The following is a 25048-nucleotide window of genomic DNA, read 5'->3' on the forward strand; positions in this document are numbered from 1 at the left end:
GCACGGCACAACACAACACAGCACGGCACAACACGGCACAGCACAAAACAACACGGCACGGCACAGCACAAAACAACACAACACGGCACAACACAACATAGCACGGCACAACACGGCACGGCACAACACAGCACGGCACGGCACGGCCATGCACGGCATGGCTGAGCTTGGGCTGCTCCCCATGCAGCAGGGACCCAACACGGCTCTTTCCAGCAGAAACAGCACTTTTATTTCTAACATCACCCCGTTTGCTCATTTCGTTTTCAGAAAGTGGACAGTGGGATTGCTTGGTGCAAAGAGAAAAGTGGTTTGTCCTGGAAACCTCAGTTCCAGTTTGCAGCTCTTGTGGGGGTTTTACTTTAGGTTTAGGGGGAAATGGGTAAGAAGTGTGTAGAAGTGTGCACTGTTTTTATGTCACATTGCCCCTCTTGCTATCATCTTGTAGTTGAAAATTTGAATTAATCTTGCTAATCTCATCTGAATCAGTCATCTGAATATATCAGAAATTGCAGTGTAACACAGACACCTTTTAATAGCAACAAGACCAATTTCCCACCCACATTTTGATTTCAAGCCCCAGATACAATGATTGGTGGTAACTGCTTGAAACTCAGACCAAAGGACACAGCAGGGCGCGGGAGAACCAGGTCAGAGTTCGAACCGACTGTGTATGTGTTTGGATTTCAACTTGTTGTATTTGGTGATCAGATCCAGTTTACTGTGCCCAAGAGTCATTCTTTTCTCAGCCCCGTATGCGCTGCTCTTTTCCGACAGCATGTCCTCAGTGAGTTTATCGTAGGAAGGAACTACAGGCTTTTTCTCACGTTTTGGCTGGTTGTACGGAGACAGCAAGTCCAATTTCCCTTGTCCAAAACCCTGTCTTTTCTCCATCCCATAAAAACTGCTGTCATTTTCTGCAGCTGGTTCCCCAGAGGGAGCAGCAGGCCCTTTCTGCTTCGTGCTCGGCCCGGTGCTGCTGGTGCCTTCAGAAGGGCACTGCTGTGTCGGCTCCTGCGTCAGCGTGGAGCAGTGGCCGCTGTTGGCCCTGTCATCGCCTTGGTAATAAGGTTTGTAGGAGCCAAAGACAGGGGATAGCTCTGGCTGCAAGAATGTCCTCCCTGTCATGAGATTTGGTTTGTGATACAGTGTGGATTTATTTGGAGGACTGTTAGCCGAATCTGGTGGTTCCCCTTGCTGCGTAGGGCAAGTGGGCTTCAGAGACGCATCATCCTTCCCCTTCTTATCACCAGAATCAGGGCTCAAATCTTGCCTGTCCTGGTGAACGTTGTAGCTGGAGTTTTTCATGAAGGGAGACATTTTTACGCTTTTGATGCTTACATTGGAGAGGCTGCTGGAGGCGCTCACGGTTTCTGCATCATTCATGCGGATGGGTTTCAAAAGGAAATCGTCACCTTCCGAGGGGATCTGAAGTGAGGAATCTGGCACACAGAAGCTGGTCACTGCTTTGGACTCTGCATACAGGTACCGAAATTCCTTGTCAAACTCTGCGACTATTTGACCACGGAAATGGGTTGCCAGGCTGGTGTGGACTTGGCTGCAAAGCCATGTGAAACTGCAAAAAAGGAAAAAAAATCACATGTAACTTCTGTTCATACAGACACCTGGCATTGATTTTGACATCTAAGTGATGTATCGCTACCCCATTCATGTTTCTGAATTAACACTTCTTCTGAAGTATGCAAATTGAGGTTACGTGTAGCAATGGCTATACACGTTATATAATTACTTAAGGTCATTTAATTTCAGCTTGATGATATTATGAGGTGTATGAAAATATAAGCAACAGACAAGAGGTATCCTGTACAGCGAGTGTAGCAACCATTAATACACTAACAGTAGGTTTTCTTAGCTTTGTTAAGGGCACAGAGCAGCAAATGGGCCCTGTGCTGAAAAGCACATCAGCGTGTTTCAGGCTGTTTCTTCTTCTTTCTGCTAGCACTCTGCCCACAGACAAGCATCTTTTCCCACTCCCAGTCCCATTCAGGTGGTGGAGAACACCAGTGAAACATTCATGGGCAGGCTGGTCAGCCTGTGTGGGAGGTGTAGGTTGCACCCATTGGGCAGCAGCAAGGAGACCTGCAGCTGTCTGACAATGGAGAGGCTATGGGTCGTTGAAACACAAATCCACGCGGCATTCATAGAGTCATAGAATATTCTGAGTTGGAAGAAACCCACAAGGATCATCAGGTCCACCTCCTGGCTTCACAGAGGAGCGCCCAAAATTCAAACTGTGTTTCTGAGAGTGTTGCTCAAACTCTTCTTGAATTCTGTATGGAAAGGCTCTTTCTGCCCAGTTTGCATTGCAGACCTCCTAGCTCAGCATTTGTCCTGTACAAGACAGTGCATCATCCCCTTTCACAGAGTGCAAGGAGAGTTTTTTGGAGGGATATCAAGGCATGCCTGGACTCCCCTTCTCTTCCCTTGCCTCGACATGTCCTCTGTCCTCATGTCCCTAAGATCTGCAACATGGTGGGCTCGAGGGGGCTGCTCAGTGAGGCGGGAATGGAGATCTCAAGCACTGTCCTGAGGAACAGAGAAGGTCTCCAGAGCCCCAAAGAGATAGCACAGGACAGGAAAACCAATGTTGTTTTCCATAAGTATTGCCATAAGATTCCCCAACTCATTTTATCTTTTCGTCACCATCCAGTTGAGAAAGATGTGGCGTTAGAACTGAGATCCTTTGGGAGAGCTTGTTATACTCTTAAAAAAAAATAATCAGTTTTGTTCCAGCTGATGAAGCACTTTCTCTTATTACCAGTCTGCAAATCTGCCTTACCTGTTTAACCCTACCTGTTGTTTGTGCCAACTGTAACTTAAAGAGCTCTCTGCTCCCCACTGCATATCTACAGATAGTAACCACATTTCTCCTCCCAGTCTTCATTTTCCCTGATTAAACAGGGAAGCTTCATCTATATGGTAAGCTCCACAGGCTCCTGGATATCCCAATCCTCAGCTTCTCCCTTTATTCTCACTGTAGTAAACAGACTAATTGTGTTAAATGAAACAGGACCATTGTGGGCAGAAGTGCCACCTTAAGGCTGCGCTATCAGTTGCTAAAACAAGATAGCATATCACAAGAGTAGGGTGAAATCACAGAAGCCATGGGAAAGCAATTGCAGTGGGAGGTTGCATTTGTTCCCAAGTAAATGTCATCTCAGGACAAGGTGCTGACACTGTGCTTTGGGACCTCATCGATGTTTATGTTACAGTACAGCTATCTGGGAACTCAGAGTAGGAAAAGCAGCTCTTGGCTTCTTCCTGAGCAGTACAAAGTCATTATGGCTCATAATGATGTAAGTCACAAGTTACAAAAGGTATAAGAATTAATACTCAGTAATAGTCTGGGGTTAATGCGTGGTCCAATGGCAAGTTAAGAGAATTCTGCATTGGTGTTTACCATGCAGGAGCTTGGGACGGTCCCTGCCCTGAATCCACCTCTATACACAATGAGAGAATGAGTCTCACACTGAAACCTATGTAGAAGAAGTTAGAAAACATATCAGCAAAACATTTGCAGCACCACTTAACATTAACTTGAGAGCACCAAAGGACAAAGCAGCTCAACAGCTATGTAGCATATATAATCTTTCACTTGAAAGTGCTTTAATTATCAGAAGGTTGCTAATGTGATACAATTTTTTTTCATGTTCCAGACCATTAAGGCTCATAACCACACAGCACAAATTAGCAGAGACTCTTTCTAAAGAATGGAATTAATGGCCACGTAGGTAAATACAGTATAATAGGAAAGGTGGCTTTTGTAAAGGAAAGTCATCTCTCACAAAGCTACATGAGTTCTTTGAAGAAATCTGAGAGCCCAGACGGGCAATTTCATGTAGTCCATATCTACTTCCTCAAAGGCATCTATCTCAGGAGCACTGCCTGGCTCCCAGGGATGCTGCTCTTCCCATCTGTGTTACTGACAGCTGTTGCCCTTCTGCACAGGTGTGCAGTGTCCACACTTTGCAGTCCTTACAACTCCAGATGCCCCAGTGCAGGGCTGACCCGCAGCGTTTTGTCACCCATGGCATGGCACAGGCACTATTTGGAGCCATCTACTGAGAAGTCTATCAGCTGCTCATAGGCCATGAGGCTGTTGAGGACAGCTATGGGATGCCTGCACAAACACCTGAGCTCACTTGAACTCCTCAGAATCACAAATGGGCTGATAGGGCTGAGCACCCATGCTCTGGAGGGGCAGGCTTGTGTCCCTCAGATAGTGAGCACCATCCTGTGAACAATGGGAGTAAACAAGTGGAAGAAAATGCTGCCATCCCTGTCCACCCACATCTACCACTTTTGCCAGGAGAGCTGGAAGCAGAGCTGAGCAAGAGGCCCTCCTCGTGCTGGCTAGGAGGTTTCATGTCTCACAGACTCGCACAGTCTAGCAGGAGCATCACGACAGCTACCCATCAAGGCTTCTGGCCTCACTTTATCAGTGGGCAAACAACAGAGCTTGTTTAAGTTTTCTTTCCCTCTCTGGACACCATGACTTCCACCTTCTGCCTCAGTTTCTCCCACCCTCTGGCCCAAGGTCCATCTCCCTAGAGCAAGGCATGAGGCAGCTCTCCCTGCCCTACCACAGGAACCTGCCTTTCCCCCACAAGGGGGAACCCCCTGGCCTTATGACTGTCCCACCACCCATTCCTCTCGTGGTTCTTCCTTTCCTCAGTCCAACTGGAGTACTGCAGTTTCCTGTGCTAATGCAACAGGTCCTGCCCTCTTCACATCCCAATAGGACCCGAAACACCCTGACGTGATGAAGGAGCTCTGGATTTGTGCTGAGGCACAGCTCTTCCTCACCATCATTTCCATGACAAGATGATGTGGCCTTGCCAGCCATGGCTATACCCACCACTACAGCTTCCACCCAGCCCTGTGCCAACAAACTCATGTTCTTCAGCCTATGGTGGGACATGGGACAATGCAGGCCAAGATCCGGTGTCTCTGTATGCAATAGGAACGCCAGGAGTATGACAGCTGTCGGCAGTGCATGGCTAGGCACAGCATGCTGCCATGCTACCCAAAGCCATCTCCTGGAGACAACTGCATGCTGAGGACAGCAGGCACTCGCTTGGTGGACAGGGCAGGGCAAAGCAGAAGTCTCTCACGCAAACTGACGAATGTCTTTTCTCCATGAATGCCATGGAGGAAAGAGCCAGAGAATCACAGGCTCATAGAATCACAGACTGATAGACTGGGTGGGTTGGAAGGGACCTCAGAGATCATTCAGTTCCAACCCACTGTGAGTAGGGCTGCCAGTCACTAAATGAGGCACCAGATCAGGCTGCTCAGGACCCCATCCAACCTTGGCCTTGAACGCCTCCGGGGACGAGGCACTCACACTTCTGTGGGCAGCAGTGCCACAGCCTGACCGTCCTCAGAGAAAAATTTCCCCAGCATCTAATCTAAATTTCCCATCTTACAGTTTAAAACGACTCCCTCTTGTACTATCACTATCTGTCCATGTAAAACGTTGACTTCCTGCCTATTTGAGTGTGGAAGGCTGCGATGAGGTCTCCCTACAGCCTTCTCTTCTCCAGGCTGAACAAGCCCAACTCCTTCAGCCCATCTAAGGCAAAGAGAAGCAAAAATGGTCATTCCTGATCTATTTTGGTATACAAGCGAAGCACTGAATGAAGCTAATGGGTTACAAACTCAGTGCAGACAAAAAGAGGTGCTTCCCCACCACAGCACAACGCACAGCAAACTGAGGGTGTCCTCCCTGCAGGGCGCTTTGGATGCTGAAAGTTCACAAGGGTTCAAAAGGGGGAATGGAAAGCACAGCGCATCAGTCAAGGAACCCCAGGCTGAAATGTAAAGCACTGAAGTGCCAGCAGATAGGCGATGTAAAGCTCTGCAGAGCACACCAAATCAAAGAGGAGGAAGTCCTCAGGTGTACAAATAAAAACCGAATCCAGAAGGAAGAGCCGAGGCATTGTGAGGTGAGGGTGAATAAGCAATAAGGGATGACCAGGATGGGATGCCCAAATTAACTGAATACACTGCCATTATTTGCTTCCGCGAGGGACTGCTGCACGGGGAGCAGCCAGCTGCAGATCGCCCCGGGGCAGGCGCCCGGGAGGCCGGAGGACAGCAGCCCTCCCCCGGCCCTGCAGTCAGGCAGAGCGGCAGCAGAGTACAGCAAGCACGGGGCCGTGCAGCTCAGCCCTCGGCCGGGAGATGGGGTTACAGCACCACCGAGGGCTGGGGCAGCGCCCGCCCGGCGCTCCGCGTGTCTCAGCCGAGCTGTGTCAGCTCGGCAGCGTTTGGGACAGCGGGCTCAGCCCCTCCGCGTGCCCCTGGGGCACCGCGTGGCGGCCGGGGAGCCGCTGCCTTCTCACAGCCGTGCTGTCGTTGTTCGCGCTCAGCCGCTCTGCTTCACTGCGTCGGGCTGAGAAGATAACAACGTGCAGCAGCGGTTTTGTTCCCTCTGTAATTCGTATTACTCGTCTTCATCGTTTTCTTGCTTGACGCTGCCAAGCGTTCTGTCCTCATTCTGTGTGCCCAAACAGCCTCTGTGCATCACTGCTCAACAGAGGCACTATGTAGTACATGAAGCATACTTACTATACATACTATTTCCAGACGTTTAATTTCATGTGACATTTCCTCTCTGAGATGATAATAACCTGTTTTTATCATGATAAGCTCTTTAAACTTGTTTCCAATGCATTTGCAATCATTTTCATCCCTCTTTTTACATCTTTTATATATAAATATATAAAAATGTATATAAATATATTTAAATATATTTTAAAAATATAAGTATATGACAGTGCAATGTATTCAGTTAATTTGGGCATCCCATCCTGGTTATCCCTTATTGCTTATTCACCCTCACCTCACAATGCCTCGGCTCTTCCTTCTGGATTCAGTTTTTATTTGTACACCTGAGGACTTCCTCCTCTTTGATTTGGTGTGCTCTGCAGAGCTTTACATCGCCTATCTGCTGGCACTTCAGTGCTTTACATTTCAGCCTGGGGTTCCTTGGCTGATGCGCTGTGCTTTCCATTCCCCCTGCACTCACTTTCTGCTTACTGGCAATTCATTTCTGAAGATGACTGCTCCCTGGGTTAGATCTGGAGCTCTCTCTCAAAAGCTCCTTCCTCCTGTGTGGGGCACAGCTACCTGAGGGCACGAGCACTTCTCTCCTGAAGAAAAGCCAAGCCTCCTCCAGCTTCAAACCCTTGTAGCTTTACCTTCCCTCTGCCAAACACCTGTGCACTTGTTTTTGCCTTCCTTCGTGCTGAAGCCAGGGGTGGAGTTTTGTAACCCTCTCTTAGCTTTCTTCCCTTGTTTTTCAGTCTCATGGGTCGTGTCAGCTTCGAGCCCAAGTACTGCGTTTCTTTCAAGAATATACAGCAAACAACGAGCTCTTTCCTCCCTGTGCCACTGGCAGGATGTACTTTGACCATCTTCCATTTTCAACTGAGAAACCTCCCCCAGGACAGCACAAACAGCCCTGTAACTGCCCTCAGGCTGACAGTACCACCTCTTTTCTCTACCGCTAGCCTGGCAAATGTTTACTCAAGTTTTCCTGTTCAAAATCTGCTTAGCTCTAGTTGGGCTTCTGCTGCACTAATAAATGTATTTGTGCCCTTCACTCTGTCAGGTTAAAAAGTGCTCAGGGAAATGCTATTTCTTCTGGTGCCCAGAATGATACTAACTAGATACAATTATATTTTGAATTTTAGATTATTGCTTTTTCTGGATATCTGCTTAGCTCAGTGAGCCTTGTTTTCCTTTTTAATGACAGGAATGTCCCTGTTAATGACAGGAAACATAATGGTGAGGAAGGGAAGCAATGGAAATATTTAGTCAGAGGAGGCTACAGACATGGGGAGAGGTCAGAAGTTCAGGCACGACTTGAGAACCTATGTGAGGAGAAAGTATTCTCTTCTTACAGCTGAAGAATTAAGAGACACCAAATGCCTGAGTGGTCAAGAACAGAGAAAGAAACCCCCCCCCTGAAGGAAAGAGTGTGGGCAGAGCAAGCACCCGGATGGATTCACTGTCAGCACTGAATATGTACTGAAACTTGAGGGGATCTCAGCTGCTATTCCATATCTCCACAAGGAGCTTCATGAATGAGTGTGCACCCATTACATCAGCAAATCAGATCCAATGGGGAGGAGCTGCGTGGGCCTGAACTTGAAAAGGGTCCTGAAATAAACAGATGCAGTTCAACAGGGAAGTACTGAAAGTAAATAGATGTGGGAAGGCTCGGACAGGATGTCAGCAAAGAACAAAGATGAGATCAAGGACAGTAGGATGAAGGATGGCAGATCGAAGTTATGGAGCGCTACAGAGAAGCCAATGGTCAATGCCTGTATAGGTTCTGGGGTGTAAAGTAAAAGAGCATCTAAGTAGGAGGCAGAAAGCAAACAGGATTTTCTGATAGCCTCATAAAATGCTCCCTCTACAACATCCAGAACGGAACAGAGAAGTAAAAGAACATTTCAGGAGGTTTGAAATGAGAATCTGAAGCAAAGCTGGATGTGGCTCTGGGCAGCCTGGTCTGGTGCTTGGCGACCCTGCACGTAGCAGGGGGGTTGAAATGAGATGATCATTGTGGTCCTTTTCAATCCAGGCCATTCTATGATTCTATGATTCTGTGATGTGCAGAATAGTTTGAAGCTGTCCACTCTAACTTAGGAATAAAAGCAGAAATGTATTCTGATTTAAGGACAGGGGGAAATCAATGAAACGCCAGTAAGGATTTAGAGTCAATAAGTAACAGCTGAAAAAATAAAGCTGTGTTTAGAGAAGTGGTCAGTGTGGGGCAGCCTGGTCAGATACACACACAGATACACACGTGCACAGATTTTCTAAACTAAAGTGACAGATATTGTGAGATGCCTGAGCTGGAATGATGCCTTTGATGCAGCAATCATCTCAGAAAGGGACTGGGGAAAAGAAATTGGGGAACAGTGTAACTGAAGTGTAGACATTTTACAGAAAGAATGAATAGGAGATATGTTGCTGGGGGAATGGCACAAAACATTAAAGAAAAATGAGTCAAATAATATAAATAATGCATCATTAAATGAAATATATCCCTGCTAGATTACAATTCCACTCCCAAATATGGAAAATGTAGGAGTGGGTCTGTATTGTGAACTGACAGTGCACATGGTGTGCTCAAGGCAGAGGAATATAGAGATCGTCAATTATATCTGCACTGAATACAGGCCATGACTAGGAGAGCTGCAGAAACTGCATTTTGCCCTTTATAAATGACTGCTTTGGGGAGAAACTAACCAGAAAACCTACAAAAGGAGAAATAGCTCCTTTGGAAACGCCACTCTGCAAAAATAACGATGACATACACCTATCAAATATACTTTCAGGAGGCAAATGATCCACAACAGTAATGTTTAACTGAAAAGAGAAAGTGAGGAATGCTATTAATAATTTAAACGAGTAACCAAAGAGGTTACTGCTCAAAGAGGCTGCGTGAAGATTGTTTAAAGATGCTATATTGGAGGCTCAGAGCAAATATAGCTATAAAATAAAGACAACGCATCCAAATGCCACCAGAGTCAAAAGGCACAGTAAAAGAAAACACTAAAATAAGTAGCCTTCAAAAAATGGAGGTCAGCAATTTTCCAATTATTAACCAGAGAATAACCTATCATTTCAAATTGAAGATGGTAACAGAGGAATGGAAGTCGTCAATGCGAACCTTTCAAAGAGCTACTGGAAAACTACGAAGCAGCCAGGCTTATTTCCATACTGAACAGACTGGTAGAAGCAAACAGAAAGTAACATGATGAGATGCACACAGAGCTATAATCATAACGCTGAAGACTCAGCATGTTTCTGTGGAAGGAAGCCATGCCTCAAAGCCTGCTGCCGTTCTCTGGAGGAGGCAGGGAGCACACAGATGTGCACCGTCTGCTTGGTGTGCGATGGGTGAATTTACAGAGATCTGGACACAGCCGTTCATCGAGGACTCTTAGAAAGCTTTAGTGATCGTGGAGTATAGAAGAATGTCTTCCCAAGGAGCTGGCTGAAGATGGGAAGCAAACGCTAACGATAATTTTAATGTACCCACTGGAATCCCACAAGTTTTGGAAAGTTGTATGAAAGCAGTTTGTACCCAACAACATTGTCCTGGGAAAACTGGATAATGTAAGAAGTGGTGAGAGGATTTTATGGTATAGTGACGTGATGGTGGACAAAATTCTACGTCAGTGGATGCAAACTGCTGCAAAAATTGGATGTTCTGTATATACTGATGAGCTCTCAGATATTACAGGAAATAATATTTCCTTAGGAAAGTGGCCAGAGTGCCCATGGACAGTTCTAAACAAGAATCGTTGCTGTGCTTCGCACTGGCCAGAAAGGCAAACAGCAGGCTGGGAACTGCCACAGTGGAGACAAGGAGGGACGTCCCCCTTACACCTATGCTGAAGTACAGTGAGTGGGGATATCTGACCTCCTCATGCAGTTCTGGTCAATTTGTCTCTCAAAAGACAGCAATAATGATTAAAGGTCTGGAAGTTCTGCATGAGAAATGACTGAAGAGCTAAGGATACTTCAGCTGTGGGATGATTCACACAGAGACTGTAATGGAGGAAGATGAAATCACAGATGCAGTCAAGGAAATAAATAGGGAACAGTGATTTACTGTTCCCGAGTTATGGAAATTTGGGGGCACCACATATAATTGTACAGCAGAAGACAATGTAAACACAATAGATCACTTCACACAAAGCATAAATTACATTGCATAACTCACTGCCGGAGGCTGTTGTGGAGGCCAAAGACGGAACAATCAAGGTGGGAAAAGTCTGCTGTGGGAAAGTGAGCATGAAGAAGCACGCACAACATCCAGCCCCAGAGCTCCTGAAGCCTCTGATCCTGGCACACAAGTCTCCTGAGCAAAGTATCCGGCTTCATTCAGGAATTGCTCTCGTCCTTTGAATCTCATTTTCCCAACTGCAGAGAGAGTTATTTATCTGGCTGCTGTACCTGGTACAGTGCCAAGCTGCAGTGTACCTGCTTTTCTCCTGTGGAAATTTTTCTGTCCAAATTCCATAGACAGAGACAATTTCTTACAGTGCAGAACATGGGGTGGTTGGTGGGACAGCAGGCAATCAGACACAAGGCCATTTCCTCTTCAACCTGAGAAGATGCAGCTACAGCGATCTAGGGAGAGCAAGCAGGCGTTGGATCCACAGCCCTGCTCCAGGTCAGCAGGAGAGGAACTGACCCAGGGAACTGATCTGTGTTTCAAGCAATCCCCTGACTCAGGGCAACAGGGAAATTAACAAAACGTTCTCACAGCTGTGGAGTGCAGCCCAGCAGACCCATGCCCCACTTTAGCCATTTAAAATGAGTGCTTTCAGTTATCCAAACCCCCGGTGCAGCCAAAAGAGATGGAGTGATGTTTCCAGGCACCCCATCTTACATCCCTGTGTTAGCACAGCCAAAATGCCAGCAAAGGCACTGCTCTCCATTGTTGTTTAAATAGAAAACTGACATAGCCAGTTGGGATCGAGTACTCGTATCTTTTAGTGGCAGAGGTTGGTAGAAGGAGAACTCTACACTCAGTGGTGATCCAGCAGAAGGGAAGTGCAGCTAGGAGCTCCAGCACCAGTGGCTGACTGGATGGTTATTGGCTCTGGGTAGGGGATGGAAAAGAGTAAGGAAGAAGGAGAGAGAGCAGTGCTCAAGGAGACCTGGTGGAGGGAGGATGAAATATTGCTGGGCATCAATAGAAATGGCCAAACAATCCGCCCTGGGGAGTTGCACTGTTTGTGGTGGACAGTACAGAATGCAACAGCATGAGGCAGTGTGAAGTGAGATTAGAGCTGCAAAATTAGGGCAGGTGTAAGAGCAGGAGGTTTCACATCCAGAATAAGGCCAATGCTTCAAGGGGATGAGCTGTGGAGAAAAACTTCTTGGAAGAAACAAGCAATTACTTCCCAGAATTAACTAGCCTAAATGGTTTGACCCACAAGAAAAGATGCCGTTCAGGATGTGGGCAGGAATGATGCATGAGACTCAGTTCAAGAGGCAGAAGTGGAAGAGCCACTTTGTAATGCTGCTCACAGTACAACTTCAACCCTGTGGTGGGAGAGAGCAATCTAAATAAACGCAGCACGTGCAAATTCAATTTCAGGAAAGGTAACTGGGTAAAAACGCTGACTGCACAACGGCAGCTGAAAAAATTCAATGAAAGCTGGTCACTGTCAGGAATAATAGATCCAAAACAGACCCAGAAGGGAACAAGCAGGGAAGCGCTCTCCACCAGGCCTGATGCAAACACTGTGTGCACTGTGGGAGGAAAGGTGGGGCAACATCTGACCTGGTAGGGCGTTTTTTACATCATTAAGAAATTAGGTGATACTCATAGACATTGTTTCCAGGAGCTGTCGGTGTTGGCAGACAGGCAGTTAATGCAATCTGATAACAAAACAGCAAAGTAAGGCGAGCTGATGGAGTGAGGGATGAAGCACCAGAGTGAAAACTGACACTTATGAAGGTAAGATGAAGAAGAACAGCTGCACATGTTTATCACAGGGAAAAGACAATAGGAATTATGGAGTATTATGCAGCGTCAGCAGTTGCTGTTTTTTCTCACCTGTATGTACCAGCAACAACTTGATCACAGTCAATCAGGATAAACTTCTCCAGAACCTGGCCTACAAATTTCTTGCCTGCTTTGCTGTAGTACGTGTCTCCGCTCAGACATCTTATGCGCATGTTCTGAAATCAAAGAAAGCAGAGATGGTAAAGGAACACACACTGAGCCAAACCGGGATGTTCCACAATTTGTCAGCAATGAAATCTCATGCAGGATTGCTGTGCCCAGAGGTAGAATGCAGCGTGGCAGCAAGTGTTTGCTGGGTCCCACATCCCACGTATTCTATCACAATGCATGCTTAAATAAAATAAAAATGCCAGTAAATACGAACAAGTTGTACTTATGTACAAAAAAAAAAAAAAAGAGAATTCAGTGATCCTATCAGTGATCCTACAGCTCATTTCTGAAGTATGCAAGAGTACAGTTTATTCCAGAATATTGCTAATACTCAGCTAACCTCACTAGTTTGTGGCTCTGCATTAAAGCTGATTTCAGACCCAAAACAACTGTTTTTCCATCAAATTGAGTACACTGCTCTGATTTTTCTATACTGACAGGCTTCATAAAAAAATACTGCTCAATATAAGAGATTTACAGAAAAGTATGTCCGTGTTTTAAGAGTTCCCTTTATCAGTATATTTTAAAATGATATTAACATTTGATGTGGCTGCATTCAGGTGAATGCAGAGCTGATTCTCACCTGTCTTAAGAGCTTCCCTGATCCACCTTCAGCCATGAAACCTACTGTCCAGCACAAAAAAAAAAAAGAAATGAGGCTCCTGGTATCCAACAGGAGCCTTTGTCTTAAGGAGAGGTTTTTGCCAATAATAGGAGTTATTTGCACCTGAGGTGGGGCAAACGGGAGAGGAGAACAGCTGCTGGAAGCAGTTACTGGACAGGTCTATAGGAAATGGTGCCAAAACAACTCGAGCATCTGTGAGGCAGCACCTCCAGGCACCTGCCAGCCCATCCCCTTCTGCCCCTCCAGGCCAGTTCATGGCCACCTGCAGTGGCCTTGGCACGCCGGGAAGTGCCACAACCTGTCCCCACTGCATTTGGGCAGGCATATCTTTGTGGGCAGGTCATCCTTGCCCAGTGCCAGTATCCACACATGGGAACGCTGTGGCTGCAGTGGTCACTATGGGTGGCACAAGCTGCCAGGGCTGTTCTGCTCCTCTGCAGAGGTGGGTGCTGGCCCACATCATGCAGCATCTTCCAGTCCAGCTAGAAAGCAGTTTTTAACACCCAACTGGCAAGCTGAAGACAAAGGACGAAGGTGTAGATGTGACACTGAGGGACGTGGTTTAGTGGGCATGGTGGTGGTGGGTTGACTAGATGATCTTAGTGGTCTTTTCCAACCTTTTCTAACTCTATGATTCTATGACAAATAGTTGTGATTTGCCTGCAGACGTCCTCCACAGTGCACAGACCCATATCCCATCTATCTTCTTGCTCTCCAGCAGCTGCTCCTGGGAATGGCTGTGGCCTCTCCTCCTCCAGGGCAGGATGAGCAGCGTGGGCTTGCAGGGCTGCCTGTACGCAGCCAGGACCGGCTGGCCCAGTCTGTGGCCTCATGTGCAGCTCCTGGCACAGAAGTTGTGCCTCGGGGAGGAGCTGGGGGCAACCACCTGCAGGAGGCCCAGCTCAGTTCTGCTTCCTCCGACCTTCCTCATCTGCCAGAGCCCTGTGGGCAGCAGGTGGGCTTCCTGGAAACGTCTGCTGGGAGCTCAGCACGGCAGGGAGGGAAAGGCTCAACACACACACCATGCTGAGGAAGTCTCTCCGCCCATGCAAACAGCTCCATTGCTTTCAGGTCTTCATGAATCTCCTCTAGACAAAGGTCCAACTAATCCTATAGTCTATCTCCTGCCATAGGCCATGACAGGGAGATAGGGGAAGAGCAGGAACAAGGCAACCATTTATGATGCTGCCCCTCATGTTACTTGTAGTTGTCCAAGTACTTCTCCAGTCTTCTCTTGTGCTCATTGAAACTTTTAGCAGGGACAGAGCCGAAGCTTCTTGAGCTTTGCACTGTGGATCTCACTTATTCTTGCAACCCATAACATTCCTGAGTTGTCACCTATGAGAAGGGATGAATCTTTCCCCATGAGAACAGCCTGGCTTTGGAATGCGTTACAGAGCAGGCTGTGCCATCTTCGTGCCTGAAGATTTTCAGGCTGACCTCTCAGGTGATCCTGCTTTGAGCAGGATGCTGGACTTAATGACTGCCTGAGGTCCCTTCCAACCTGAATTGTTCTATTCTACTATGAAGTGCCACCACAAGTTGCTGAAATAGAGCAAGATATGCTTGCGGAGGTGATCACCTAATCCTGTTGCCATTCAATTCAGGAATTTTCTTTCTTCCAGTGCTGAGGTTTCAGTAATAGTGGTTCTCACAGAGAGCAGCTTCCTTCTCCCCCATGTAAGTTGAAACAAGTACAAGTAAGAGATATCCTATAGATGTATTTCCATAGTGCACCTTCACTCCCTCTCTCCTTTCCAAGACTGAATGAGTTTCTGACATCTGGCTCAATTTTTTCATCCTCTTCTTCCCCTTGGCAGTCCTGACCTTCAGCTGTCCAAGCAGGATGAGAATCCTGCAGTCTTGCAGGAAACCCAGACCACCATGTGTCACTGCCACTCAGCATACTTTTAGCTTCAATAGATGTCCCTTTGAAAAAGATACAAAAACCTTCTGCTGGGACCGCTGCCAATGCTTGATGCACTCCTGTCAGATCTGCTGATGCTCAGCAGCAAGATTCAACAGCATTAGGCTCACACAAAGTTCTTAGAAGTAAGAAAATTCCCCATTACACTCGGAGTTGTCATTAATTATTCCAGATGGAGATTTACCATCATATCCGGTCTTAACCCAGAACCAGGAATAAAATATGTACATTCATTCCAGTTAGATGTGAATATCAGAGCACGTGTGTTAATGTACTGCTTGAGATGCAGCAGCCTAAGGGGCACTTCACATTGAAACCTGCAGATGAGTCACTGAATGGGGGAGGAAAGCGTTAATTAACCATTAAAGCACAAGAGGTGACATCGGGTCTAACAAAAAGACACAGGCATCTCCATGGATGTAAACCAATGCTGATTTGAATTTAAAACAATGGCCAGATTCTTGGATAAGAAGTGAATAAAATAGATTTTGAAGAAGTGGAATTTATCTGGATCAGCCAGGTGACATTAGGGACTCATTTGTTTATGAAACCAAACATGCTCTGGCAAGTAGTTTTCTCTAATAGCTGCCATGGCAAGAGGCAAGACAGAATGGATCTGGCTTGTGAGAAGTGAGAAAGGACAGAGCATCACCAGCACGGGGAAAGAAAACTGCATCTCTAAATTACACTTTGTGTAGACAGGTTAAAAACGAGGAAGAAATTAGATGTTTGCAATTGCATCTATCTGTATTTAAAATGCTGTACAACATTGTTTTTGAGCTTTCCCAAGGTGAGGAAAAGATGAAATGGATGGCTGGAAGAGTACCAGCCCCTTCCTCCAGGGAAAGCATGAAGGAAGGAGCACAGCCAGTAGTGCTGGCCTTGTAGGACTGAAAAATGACATCAAAATCATCCTCCACTGGGAGGTGACAGCCAGAAAGTTATATGGGGACAGCACGATGCTGGGAGACATTTCTGAGCCTGGGAGTTTCTGAGTCAAAAGTGCTTGTTTCACTGCAATATGAACTCCTAGTGCATATGTGGGCACCACAGATGGTTGCTGATGACACCCCAATGAGTGGGGAATCAAGCTCTTCACAAATCCTTCACGAACACGGGGGCCACAAAGAATCACAAGCCCAGAAATAAATCCTGACGTGACTTTTTTAACTTCTGGTTTTACACCGAGAGGAGGCTAGGAGGAAATGGTGGCTTCTGCATCAGGACCTCCAAAGGGGCACACAGCTTTCCTTCCCTACACTCTGCCACAGAGCTGCACTGTAGCTCTGGGCAGAACCTAAAGCTGATCCGAGGGGTCTCAGAGATCTGAACTAAGAGCCAGCTAGATCTTGCAATTCAGTTTCCTAGGGCAAGGATTGAGAGAGGTCAACAGATAGGTCCCAAAGGCCAGGCAGAATGAATAGAACAATCGATTTTTATCGGTTCCAAGACTTGGTTGTCACATCTGGAGTGTGACTGAACACTTACTGGGAAACTGTCCTGAGTGAGAGACATTTTATTGCACATTTCCACAAAATGCTTCAAGTACTCTTCATCCAGGATCAGGTAAACAGGAACGTGCCGTCTGCTTGAGGCCTCCAGCAGGTCACACAGTATTTCCATGTCTGTAAACAGATCCATCACAATTGCTATTACCTAGATGGGAGAAAAAGAAAGAAGAAGAAGAAAAAAAAGGAGACAGTTGAAATCTCACGTGCAAATGTACTTTAAACTAAGAATGAAGTATTCAAATCTCAAAGAGTAGCAATGACCACGTGAGCAAAAACTGCCTCTGGAATTTTGCATTTAATAGCACTTGTCCCATCACGGGAGATAAAATCACTCTTAATAACTGTGAAGACATTCCCCGTCCTGCTGCCGCCTGCCTCATCCATCCATCCTTCACAGAAAGAAATAGCTGAAAGGGTCATGCATGTGCACAAACTCAGTGTCACTGGTGCAACAAATATGCATTGCCTTAAGCAAATGTGCCAGAAACATGGCATGCAAACAGGAAGAACAGAGACTGACCAAAATCATGATTCATTTGGTGTAAGAGTGACTCCGTACATGACTAGTGTATGAACCTAGAGAAGCATGCTTTCTTCACGAGGAGCACACTGACAGGTAAAGAAGGTATGTAGCTCATGTATCTTTGTTCCAAAATCACCTGCTATGGACACCGAACAGAATCATGGAACATACATGGGAAGGGTCCCTTCCCCTTCCCTGCTGGTGGCACTCCTGCTAACACAGCTGGGCATGCAGCTGGCCTTCATGGGCACAATGGTGATCTCTGCTTAACTTCTTGTCCATCAGTACCCCTTTCCTTCTAGGACATTCTTCTAGAAAGCCGCTTCCTAGGCTGCTGCTCCCACTGTGTCCTGCTCTGTGTAGTTGTTCCTTCCTACAGGCAGGACTGTGTATTTGGCTTTCCTAAAATTCATTAGGTTTCCATCAGCCAATTTCTCTAGCCTGTTGACATCCTTCTGAACAGAAATCCTACCTTCGAGTTTATTGACTGCTCTTAATGTCATATAGCCTGCAAGCATGCTCAGGCTGTACTCTATCCCATCCTCCAGATCATTAGCAAAGACACGAAGCAGTACTGGCTCCAGCACTGATCTCCAGGGAACACCATTAGTTAGGCTTTGAACCACCTCAGTGCAGTCAAACCCATTTCCTTTCACCCATCTCACGGTCCACGAGTCCCAACCCCGTCTTAGCAGTTTGCTGCAAGTGAACTACAGGACACCACGTCAAATCTTTGCTAAATTCAGGGAACACAGCGCATGCTGCTCCTCCCTCATCCGCATCATCTGCCACCTCCTCACGGAAGGGAATTGTGTCAGACTGGCACAAGGTGTGCTGGCATTCACATTCATATCTTGTTCTTCCTGTACCTGGATTTATGTTCCAGGATGCACTTTCTTCCTCAGGAGAGAGGTGAGGCTGACAAGCTGTAATTCCCTGGGCTCTCCTTACAGTTCTTGAAGATGGGTGTGGTGTTTGCCCTTTTCCAGGCATGAATAACTTCCCCCAATTGCAACGCCATTTTGAAGATGATAGAAAGTGGCCTCACAGTGACATCAGCAGGCTGAAAGAATCTGCCTTGTAAGTAACGCGGAAAGGAACATAGCATCGACTGCCTACAGATCACTGGGCCAGAAAGATCACGTAGATGGGGCACTTCACAGGACTGGCAGCTGCTCAGAGCTCAGGCTTTGGCGGAAAGGCAGAATCACTGACTACCCAGTTATTTTTTGGCAAAGACACAGCAGGACAGATACTGACTATGAATACACTCATGATGGTTTTCATACAGAAGGTGAGAAGCGACCAGTGGAAGAGCTGTTCTGAATGCGACTCTGCCTGTAAGCAGACTGACAGTTCAACGCGTATTTCTAAGCACTACCATGAAGGAGCAGTTAAGAATCCCAAGAGTGGAAAGAAGGAATAACATAAAAATTAAACAACAACAACAAAAAAACAGATGTCAAGAAAGTCCATCTCAGTACACCGAAGATAAGGTCTTACAAAGAAGAAGGATTGAAGACCATGGCAACTCATCCCACCGAGGAGGAAAGATGGAGCTGGGAGAGACAGCAGACAACCTAAATGTATTCTTCAAAGATTAGAAGGAAAACACAGGAAATAGAAGGTAGGTCATGACAAGTACCTAATACAGTGAGTTGTACCAGAACGAGGAAGTTCACAGCACAGCATGGCCTGCAGCGAGGACAACAGACCAAGGGAAATCAGCCATAAATACACCAGGGTGTAAGGGGAAAAGCTGTTCCACTTTTCCTCACAGAAATACTGCAGACAACAGCAGTGAGGCCATTATTTGGATCAGGAAGAGACTGCTGAGATCCATCTGCAGGTCATCACCATTAGTGATGGGATAGGGGATAGGGGGACAGCTTGGAGATTGAAGAACCTGGAAGCAGAGCGCTTGCTGAGCTGGAAAATCAGCCAGGCCTGACGAACTTCATCTGAAGGTGCTTATGAAGCAATCCTAGCAATCTAGTGAGCTAGACCTTAATCTAGCATCAGTTAACACTGAGAACTCAGGGAAGTGGTCATCACTCTGGGGGACTGAAAAATAAAAGTAACAAAGGATTTTAAGACAGGCTGTTTTCATTTTAAAAGCTGAAGAAACACTGGAATTACCAACCAAGGATCTGAGTTCTAACCATATCTTAGAAGTGAGTAAGATAAATGGTTCTTAGGTCTGATTTTGAGTTTCTGCACCCAATACGGGATGTCCAAACAAGGATGACCCAAAAGCTCCGAGTTTTGCAGTGAAACTCCAATGGCCTACGTTACCCTGCCACTCAGTGCTTGTGCCCTGCACTACACCTTGTGCACAGTCTGAGACAGAGCTTGCTCCTGCTGCCCATCATACACCCAGCAGGGTGGGAAGCCTGTCTGGACGTCTCCTGCTCATGCTAGAGCACAGCAATGCACAGTACTCTATAGCCAAAGCCAACCTACGGAGGGTGGCATGTAGGGTGAGCTTTCCTCTGCTGACTTTCATGGATGGACAAGGTTTCTGGCTCTATCTGAATTGAGAGCCAAAGACCATCTTGTTCACATACCTCGCACTGACAGTGGTCCTCCTGCAGGAGACTCCAGGCCCAGCCCACCACAGAGGGATGTGAAGGAACACTTTCCTGGAGGCATATATGTGGGACACAAGGCAGCTGTAGGAAAGTGATGTACTCTTCCCACAAGCACTAAAAGCCATTCCTACCATCCAGGCCAAAATCATGTCTCCTTTACCCTCACTCTGGCAGATATGAGCTTCAGAGCCTGAGCGCAAAAGGTATTTTTCATAGTTCTTGTTGCTATTAGGAGGCTCTGGCAAACCAGTATCTCATGCTGCAATCCCACCACTCATCACAGTCAGCTCTGTGTGCCCTGTGAAGGTAGTGGGAAGCATCTTCAGCTTCCCAAACTGACTCTGTTGCTGTGCTGGCAGCACTGGGTACTGCTGAGATCCACAAAAAAGAGCAGGACTACTTGGCCCTGTCTTTCCACATTTCAGCCAAAGAGCAAGGGTCGCAAGACCAGGCAATTCAACTGACTTTGGTAGGCTACTCATCCTCTAATGAAAAAGCATCAAGAAAAAATCTATAGCTCAAACTTTGTGTGGGGCCCCAGGCAGGTCCCTCTCAGACACACTTGCCTCATGATAGCCCAGTTCGTCTCCAGCTTAGCTCCTGGGGCAGGCTTGGCCTGGAAGACAGTCTAAACATGCCCTGGAAAGTCAATAAGATGCAGTGAACAGAGGCTGTTGATTCTCTGGCCTTGGCTCCTCCACACTGAAAAGCCCCATGGGTGCCAGGTGGGTGCAGCAGGTCACATCAGCTTGCTTTTCTCCAGCATTTTTCACAGAATTTGGGATTTTTGCACAGCAGCAGAGACACCTGCAGTGCTTGCCACGAGAGGGATGCAGCTGAGCAGGCACTGCTATGGCTGCGTGTGGCAGAGCTCTGGGCTGGGGCACAGCTGGCTGCCAGGCAGATCTGCATCTCCCGGCAGTGCTGTGGCAGGGCTCTGGCGTCGCTGTGGGAGCGGGAGCCTCGGGCAGCAGGGCAGCAGCTTGTGCAAGCTGGGTGGAGCCCCACGCCACAGCCAGACTCATGTTTTCCAAAATGGGCCTTCACCTGGCATCAGGAGCTGGCAGAAATGCTGGCTCCGTTCGTGCCCTCCTTGCATGGCAGGTTTGCACCTGGTGGTGCTGGTGAGCACCCAAAGCCAATGTCTGGGGAGAAGGCCAGCAGCCCCACTGGCACTGCACACTGCAGTGGAGACAGAGGGGAGGATGTGTCCCAGCACAGCCCCACGTGGTGGAGGAGCAGGAGCCCTTGGGGTCCCTTGTACAGAGTCTGGGTGCCGCAGGGCACCTGCAGCTCCATTAACATTTCCTCTTGGTAAACAAGGCAGGCAGCTCTAGTAATAACATTGGCTCAAAGCGAAAGTATAGCAGCCTTTCAGCATCTAAAGGGGGGCTATAATAAGGAAGGGGACAGGCTCTTCAGCAGGGTCTGTTGTGACAGGACAAGGGGAAGTGGTTCCAAACAAAAAGAGGGAAGATTTGGACTGGATGTAAGGAAGAAGTTTTTTACAGTGAGTATGCTGAGGCACTGGATCAGGTTGTCCAGAGAGGTGAGAGATGCCCCATCCTTGGAGGCATCCAAGTCACATTGGACAGGGCTCTGGACAGCTGATGGAGCTGTGGGTGTCCCCATTCATTGCAGGACCACATGGACTTTAAAGGTCCCTTTCAAATCAAAAGATTCTGTGATCCTACACGTCTCGAGAGATGAAGTCCCTGGAAATCTTCCCCTTTAATTTTTCCTAAAAGTGAGATTTAAAGCCTCAAAGCTATAGCACTGAAAGTGCTGAATCCTCTCTCATTCAGGCTCCTGCCATCTTCTATCTCAAGCTTACAAGCAATTAAGTCACCCTGGGCTTACAGACCTAAGTGATGCATGTCCATGGGTGCAGAGGTGGGAGCTGCAAGGCTGGGGTTGGCTCAGGGCCTCCCTGCTCCTCACCGAGACGCAGCAATGACAGCTGCCCACGGGCTCTGGAAAATTCACACCTTGCCGTTGTAGGGTGAAATCATGATGTTTCTGCATCAACTTCTGGAAACTCAAATTCAGCAATTACTGCAGTCATCACTTTGGGAATTACAGCACTTAGCAGCATCCCGCTGGGGCTGCCATCTGTCTGGTTTCTAACCAGCACAGCTGGTTTTACTGGTATTTGCCAATAGCATGGTTTGGGTCATTACTGTAGTGCTGCCATTCCAAGCAATACACTGCCTCTCTGGGGGACCATCAAGGACCCTTCTACTGTCACTCACAAATGCAGACACACAGCCAGGGTCCAACGTGCACAGGAGGAGCGAACAGAGTGCAGGCAGCACAAACAGCATTTACGAGAGCGTTTTCAAATGCAGGCTAAGGCGTGGCTGTGCTTCATCTTCTTATGTCTGCAAAAGGAAAAGCTCCAATCTGAAAATACACCTCCAAAGAAGCTGATAAATGCAGCCAAGGAGGAAAACAAACAGCACCAACAAAAAGGACCAATGAAACAAATGCCCATTTTGATCACTTGTCAGGATGTTTCGCTGTTGCAAAATATGCAGAAAGTATTTCCAGAACATTGCAAAGCAGCAAGCAGCTCCCTGCACAGCTGCTACTGGCACTTCAGGCAAAAGGTGCTTCCACCTCTGGTCGCTCTTTTAGCACTGACAGACATACACCTAGCATCCTTTTGGGTGGTTTGAAGAGCAAAATGACTCAGTAACTGCTTAAAGATGAGTAACTGGGGTTGTGAGTGAGCTGGAACTGCCGTCAATCAGAGTTAATCATGGGAAGTGCTGGCGGGCTGCTAACAGGAGCCAGCAGAACATGGCAAAGAGCCAATAAATGGCTGAAAGCTCGTTAGCCCATTTTACACAACAGCCAAAAACGCTGCACGAAAATCTCCAGCTTGGACACAACGGGCTGAAGAATGTCAGTGATCTTCTGAGCCAAGCGAGAACGAAAAGCTCTACATGCCCTTAGATATAAAAAATCCCCCGATGTGCAGCCTCCCTGCAGCTCCAGGGAAGCTCCTGTGAGCTGAAGATCAGCAGGATATTTTTCAGGTGTTCAAAGGATCAAAATGTTGTCTGAGATCTGGGACACGTGCTAGGAAGCAAGGGGCCATTCCTTGGAGTCATTCACTTTGTGTGTTCTACCATGGCTGTGCCTTAATCCCCACTGCTGAAAAGCATCACGGGACCTTTCAGGTGATGGAAGGAGCATAACTCAGCTGCTGTAAGGGCAAACAGAGCGCTTTGTTGGTTACTTCCTGGATGAAACTTCCTATATTTACCTACAGGGTGCTATCAAAATTCAGCATGAAACACTGTGGCCAAGCTGTCCTCCTTTGGGTAAAACAATTGGAGATTTCCCCTGTATTTCAGCTACACGCGGCTGTCAGGTGCTGTTAAAATACTGCCCAGCAATTGGGGCTGCTCCACAGCCACAGCTTCACCTGCTCACTCTGTTCTGCAGGTGGTGGTAAAGATAACACCTTCCTTCTTTCTGCTGTTGGCGTTCCTGACACAGTTAATGTCCAGGCTTAGCAGTTCTGCAGTTCCTGCTTTCTCTACCGGGCACTTAAGGAATGCCTGTAGAGTGAAACAAGAAATTACTGGGGTGATAAGAGTAATTGCTGAGGAGCTGACTGATTAGAAATGAACTTTGCACTGGAAGTTAACTCAGTATCCCCGAAGTTGTGAAATAAAATAGCACAAAAGAAAAATGAACGCGGAAGAGACTGAAAGAACCATAAAGGATATAAGGTTCATAAAAGCTGGAAATACGTCTGAGAGGCTGCTTTAGCATGCTGTATGACAGCAGAGTGAAAAGAAGAAGAAAATCCCCAGCAGGACTGTGCTCGATAGGCAAACGCTGCAGCTGCGCGGTGCTGATGGCATCTGAGGGCTGGAGATCCCACCCAGCAGGAACAGCACCACAGGACAAAACGGGCTGAGCTCCCTCATCCCGGAGCAGCACACACATGGAGTCTGAAGACATGAGGATGTGTTCTAGCCTACCCCAAGCCACAGGCAGGGCTTCTCATCCCACTGGTTCGCTCTGTTCTCCTGCAGCAGCCCCAATGCTGTCCTCCTGTCCCACCTCATGAGGGGTCCAGAGGCCAAGACAGCCCTGACCTGAGGCCACACAGTGGGGAACGGATGGGGCCCAGCTGCGGGCTGAGCACAGCTGAGTACCAACGCTGCGCGCCCTGCTGCTTGCTGCGGGCTTCGGCACCGCGCTCTGCGCACCCACAAACACAGACAGGATGCCTTAAAGCACACTGCCTGGATGACATGAAATCCCAATGGGAAAGAAATTACAGGGAAGGAAAGGAGCGGGAAGAGTCACAGATCTGATAGAGGAAGAGCAGCTGCACCATGCCAGGCATCCAGACTGCAGCAGCAGCTCGGAGCAGGCGGCGTGCAGCTGTAGGACCAGATACTGGGATTTGTGCTGGGACAGGAGACCCCCCTGAGCCCACGCTGCGCTGTACATACCGTCCGTGCCCGGCTGATCAGAGACCGGAGCAAATCCTTAATGCTGTTAGCTTTGTTTCTTTGGAAAATGATGGTGGCTTGAGTCTGGCCTGTCACGGTGACGATCGGCATCCCCGGCCAGCCCAGCTCCAGCTCCGGAGGGTGCACATCAGACATGAGAGGAAAGTAGGTGCCAGAGGTCAGCTCGGAGTAGAGGGAGGACCCATCTCCATCAGCAGGCTCACCCTCTTTGTCTCTCCTTGCATTGGGCTCCGGAAAGCTTTGGCTTCTCTGCTGGCTCATATATTCCATGTCCAGGCTGGAAAGAAAAGGCAGTTCCCGTTCCTCAGTGATGGCACTCACGTAGCCACGCTCCCCCTGCTCCAGGAAGGCGTCGACGGCCAGCCTGGCCGTCTCACTGTGCTGCAGCACCAGCGGGGTGGGCTCCCTCCACCACGGCTTCTTCAGCTGCTCAAGGCGGTTCTTCAGCGGCCCCGACACCCCTTGCTGGCTCCCATAGCTGCGGTGGGACTGGGGCCTCACCTCCACTGCCAGGTAGTTGAACATGACCGGAGCTAAGCAGTGCCTCTCCAGCTGCGTTAGTCCTCTGAAGGACTCCAGGTAATTTCCGGCCCTCTCGTGCCTCCCCGAGTTCCTCCCAACAGGTTCCTTCAGCAT

The 25048-nt window shown here is 47.8% G+C and overlaps 1 protein-coding gene across 1 annotated transcript; it reads right to left on the reverse strand.

Annotated features, from left to right (window-relative positions):
* Positions 1 to 256: 256 nt before the first annotated feature.
* Positions 257 to 25048, reverse strand: FAM83C (family with sequence similarity 83 member C). Its single transcript, XM_042835506.1, has 4 exons — positions 24392 to 25048; positions 16777 to 16944; positions 12617 to 12741; positions 257 to 1573 (listed from the first exon to the last, which is right to left on the reverse strand). Exons 1-4 carry the CDS (start codon positions 25046 to 25048, stop codon positions 649 to 651), a joined length of 1875 nt encoding a protein of 624 aa, XP_042691440.1. The 3' UTR covers positions 257 to 648.

The sequence above is a fragment of the Centrocercus urophasianus genome, unplaced genomic scaffold (genome assembly GCF_019232065.1).
Source record: "Centrocercus urophasianus isolate 14NV4802_14NV808 unplaced genomic scaffold, USGS_Curo_1.0 seq_53, whole genome shotgun sequence".
NCBI classification, from domain to species: domain Eukaryota; kingdom Metazoa; phylum Chordata; class Aves; order Galliformes; family Phasianidae; genus Centrocercus; species Centrocercus urophasianus.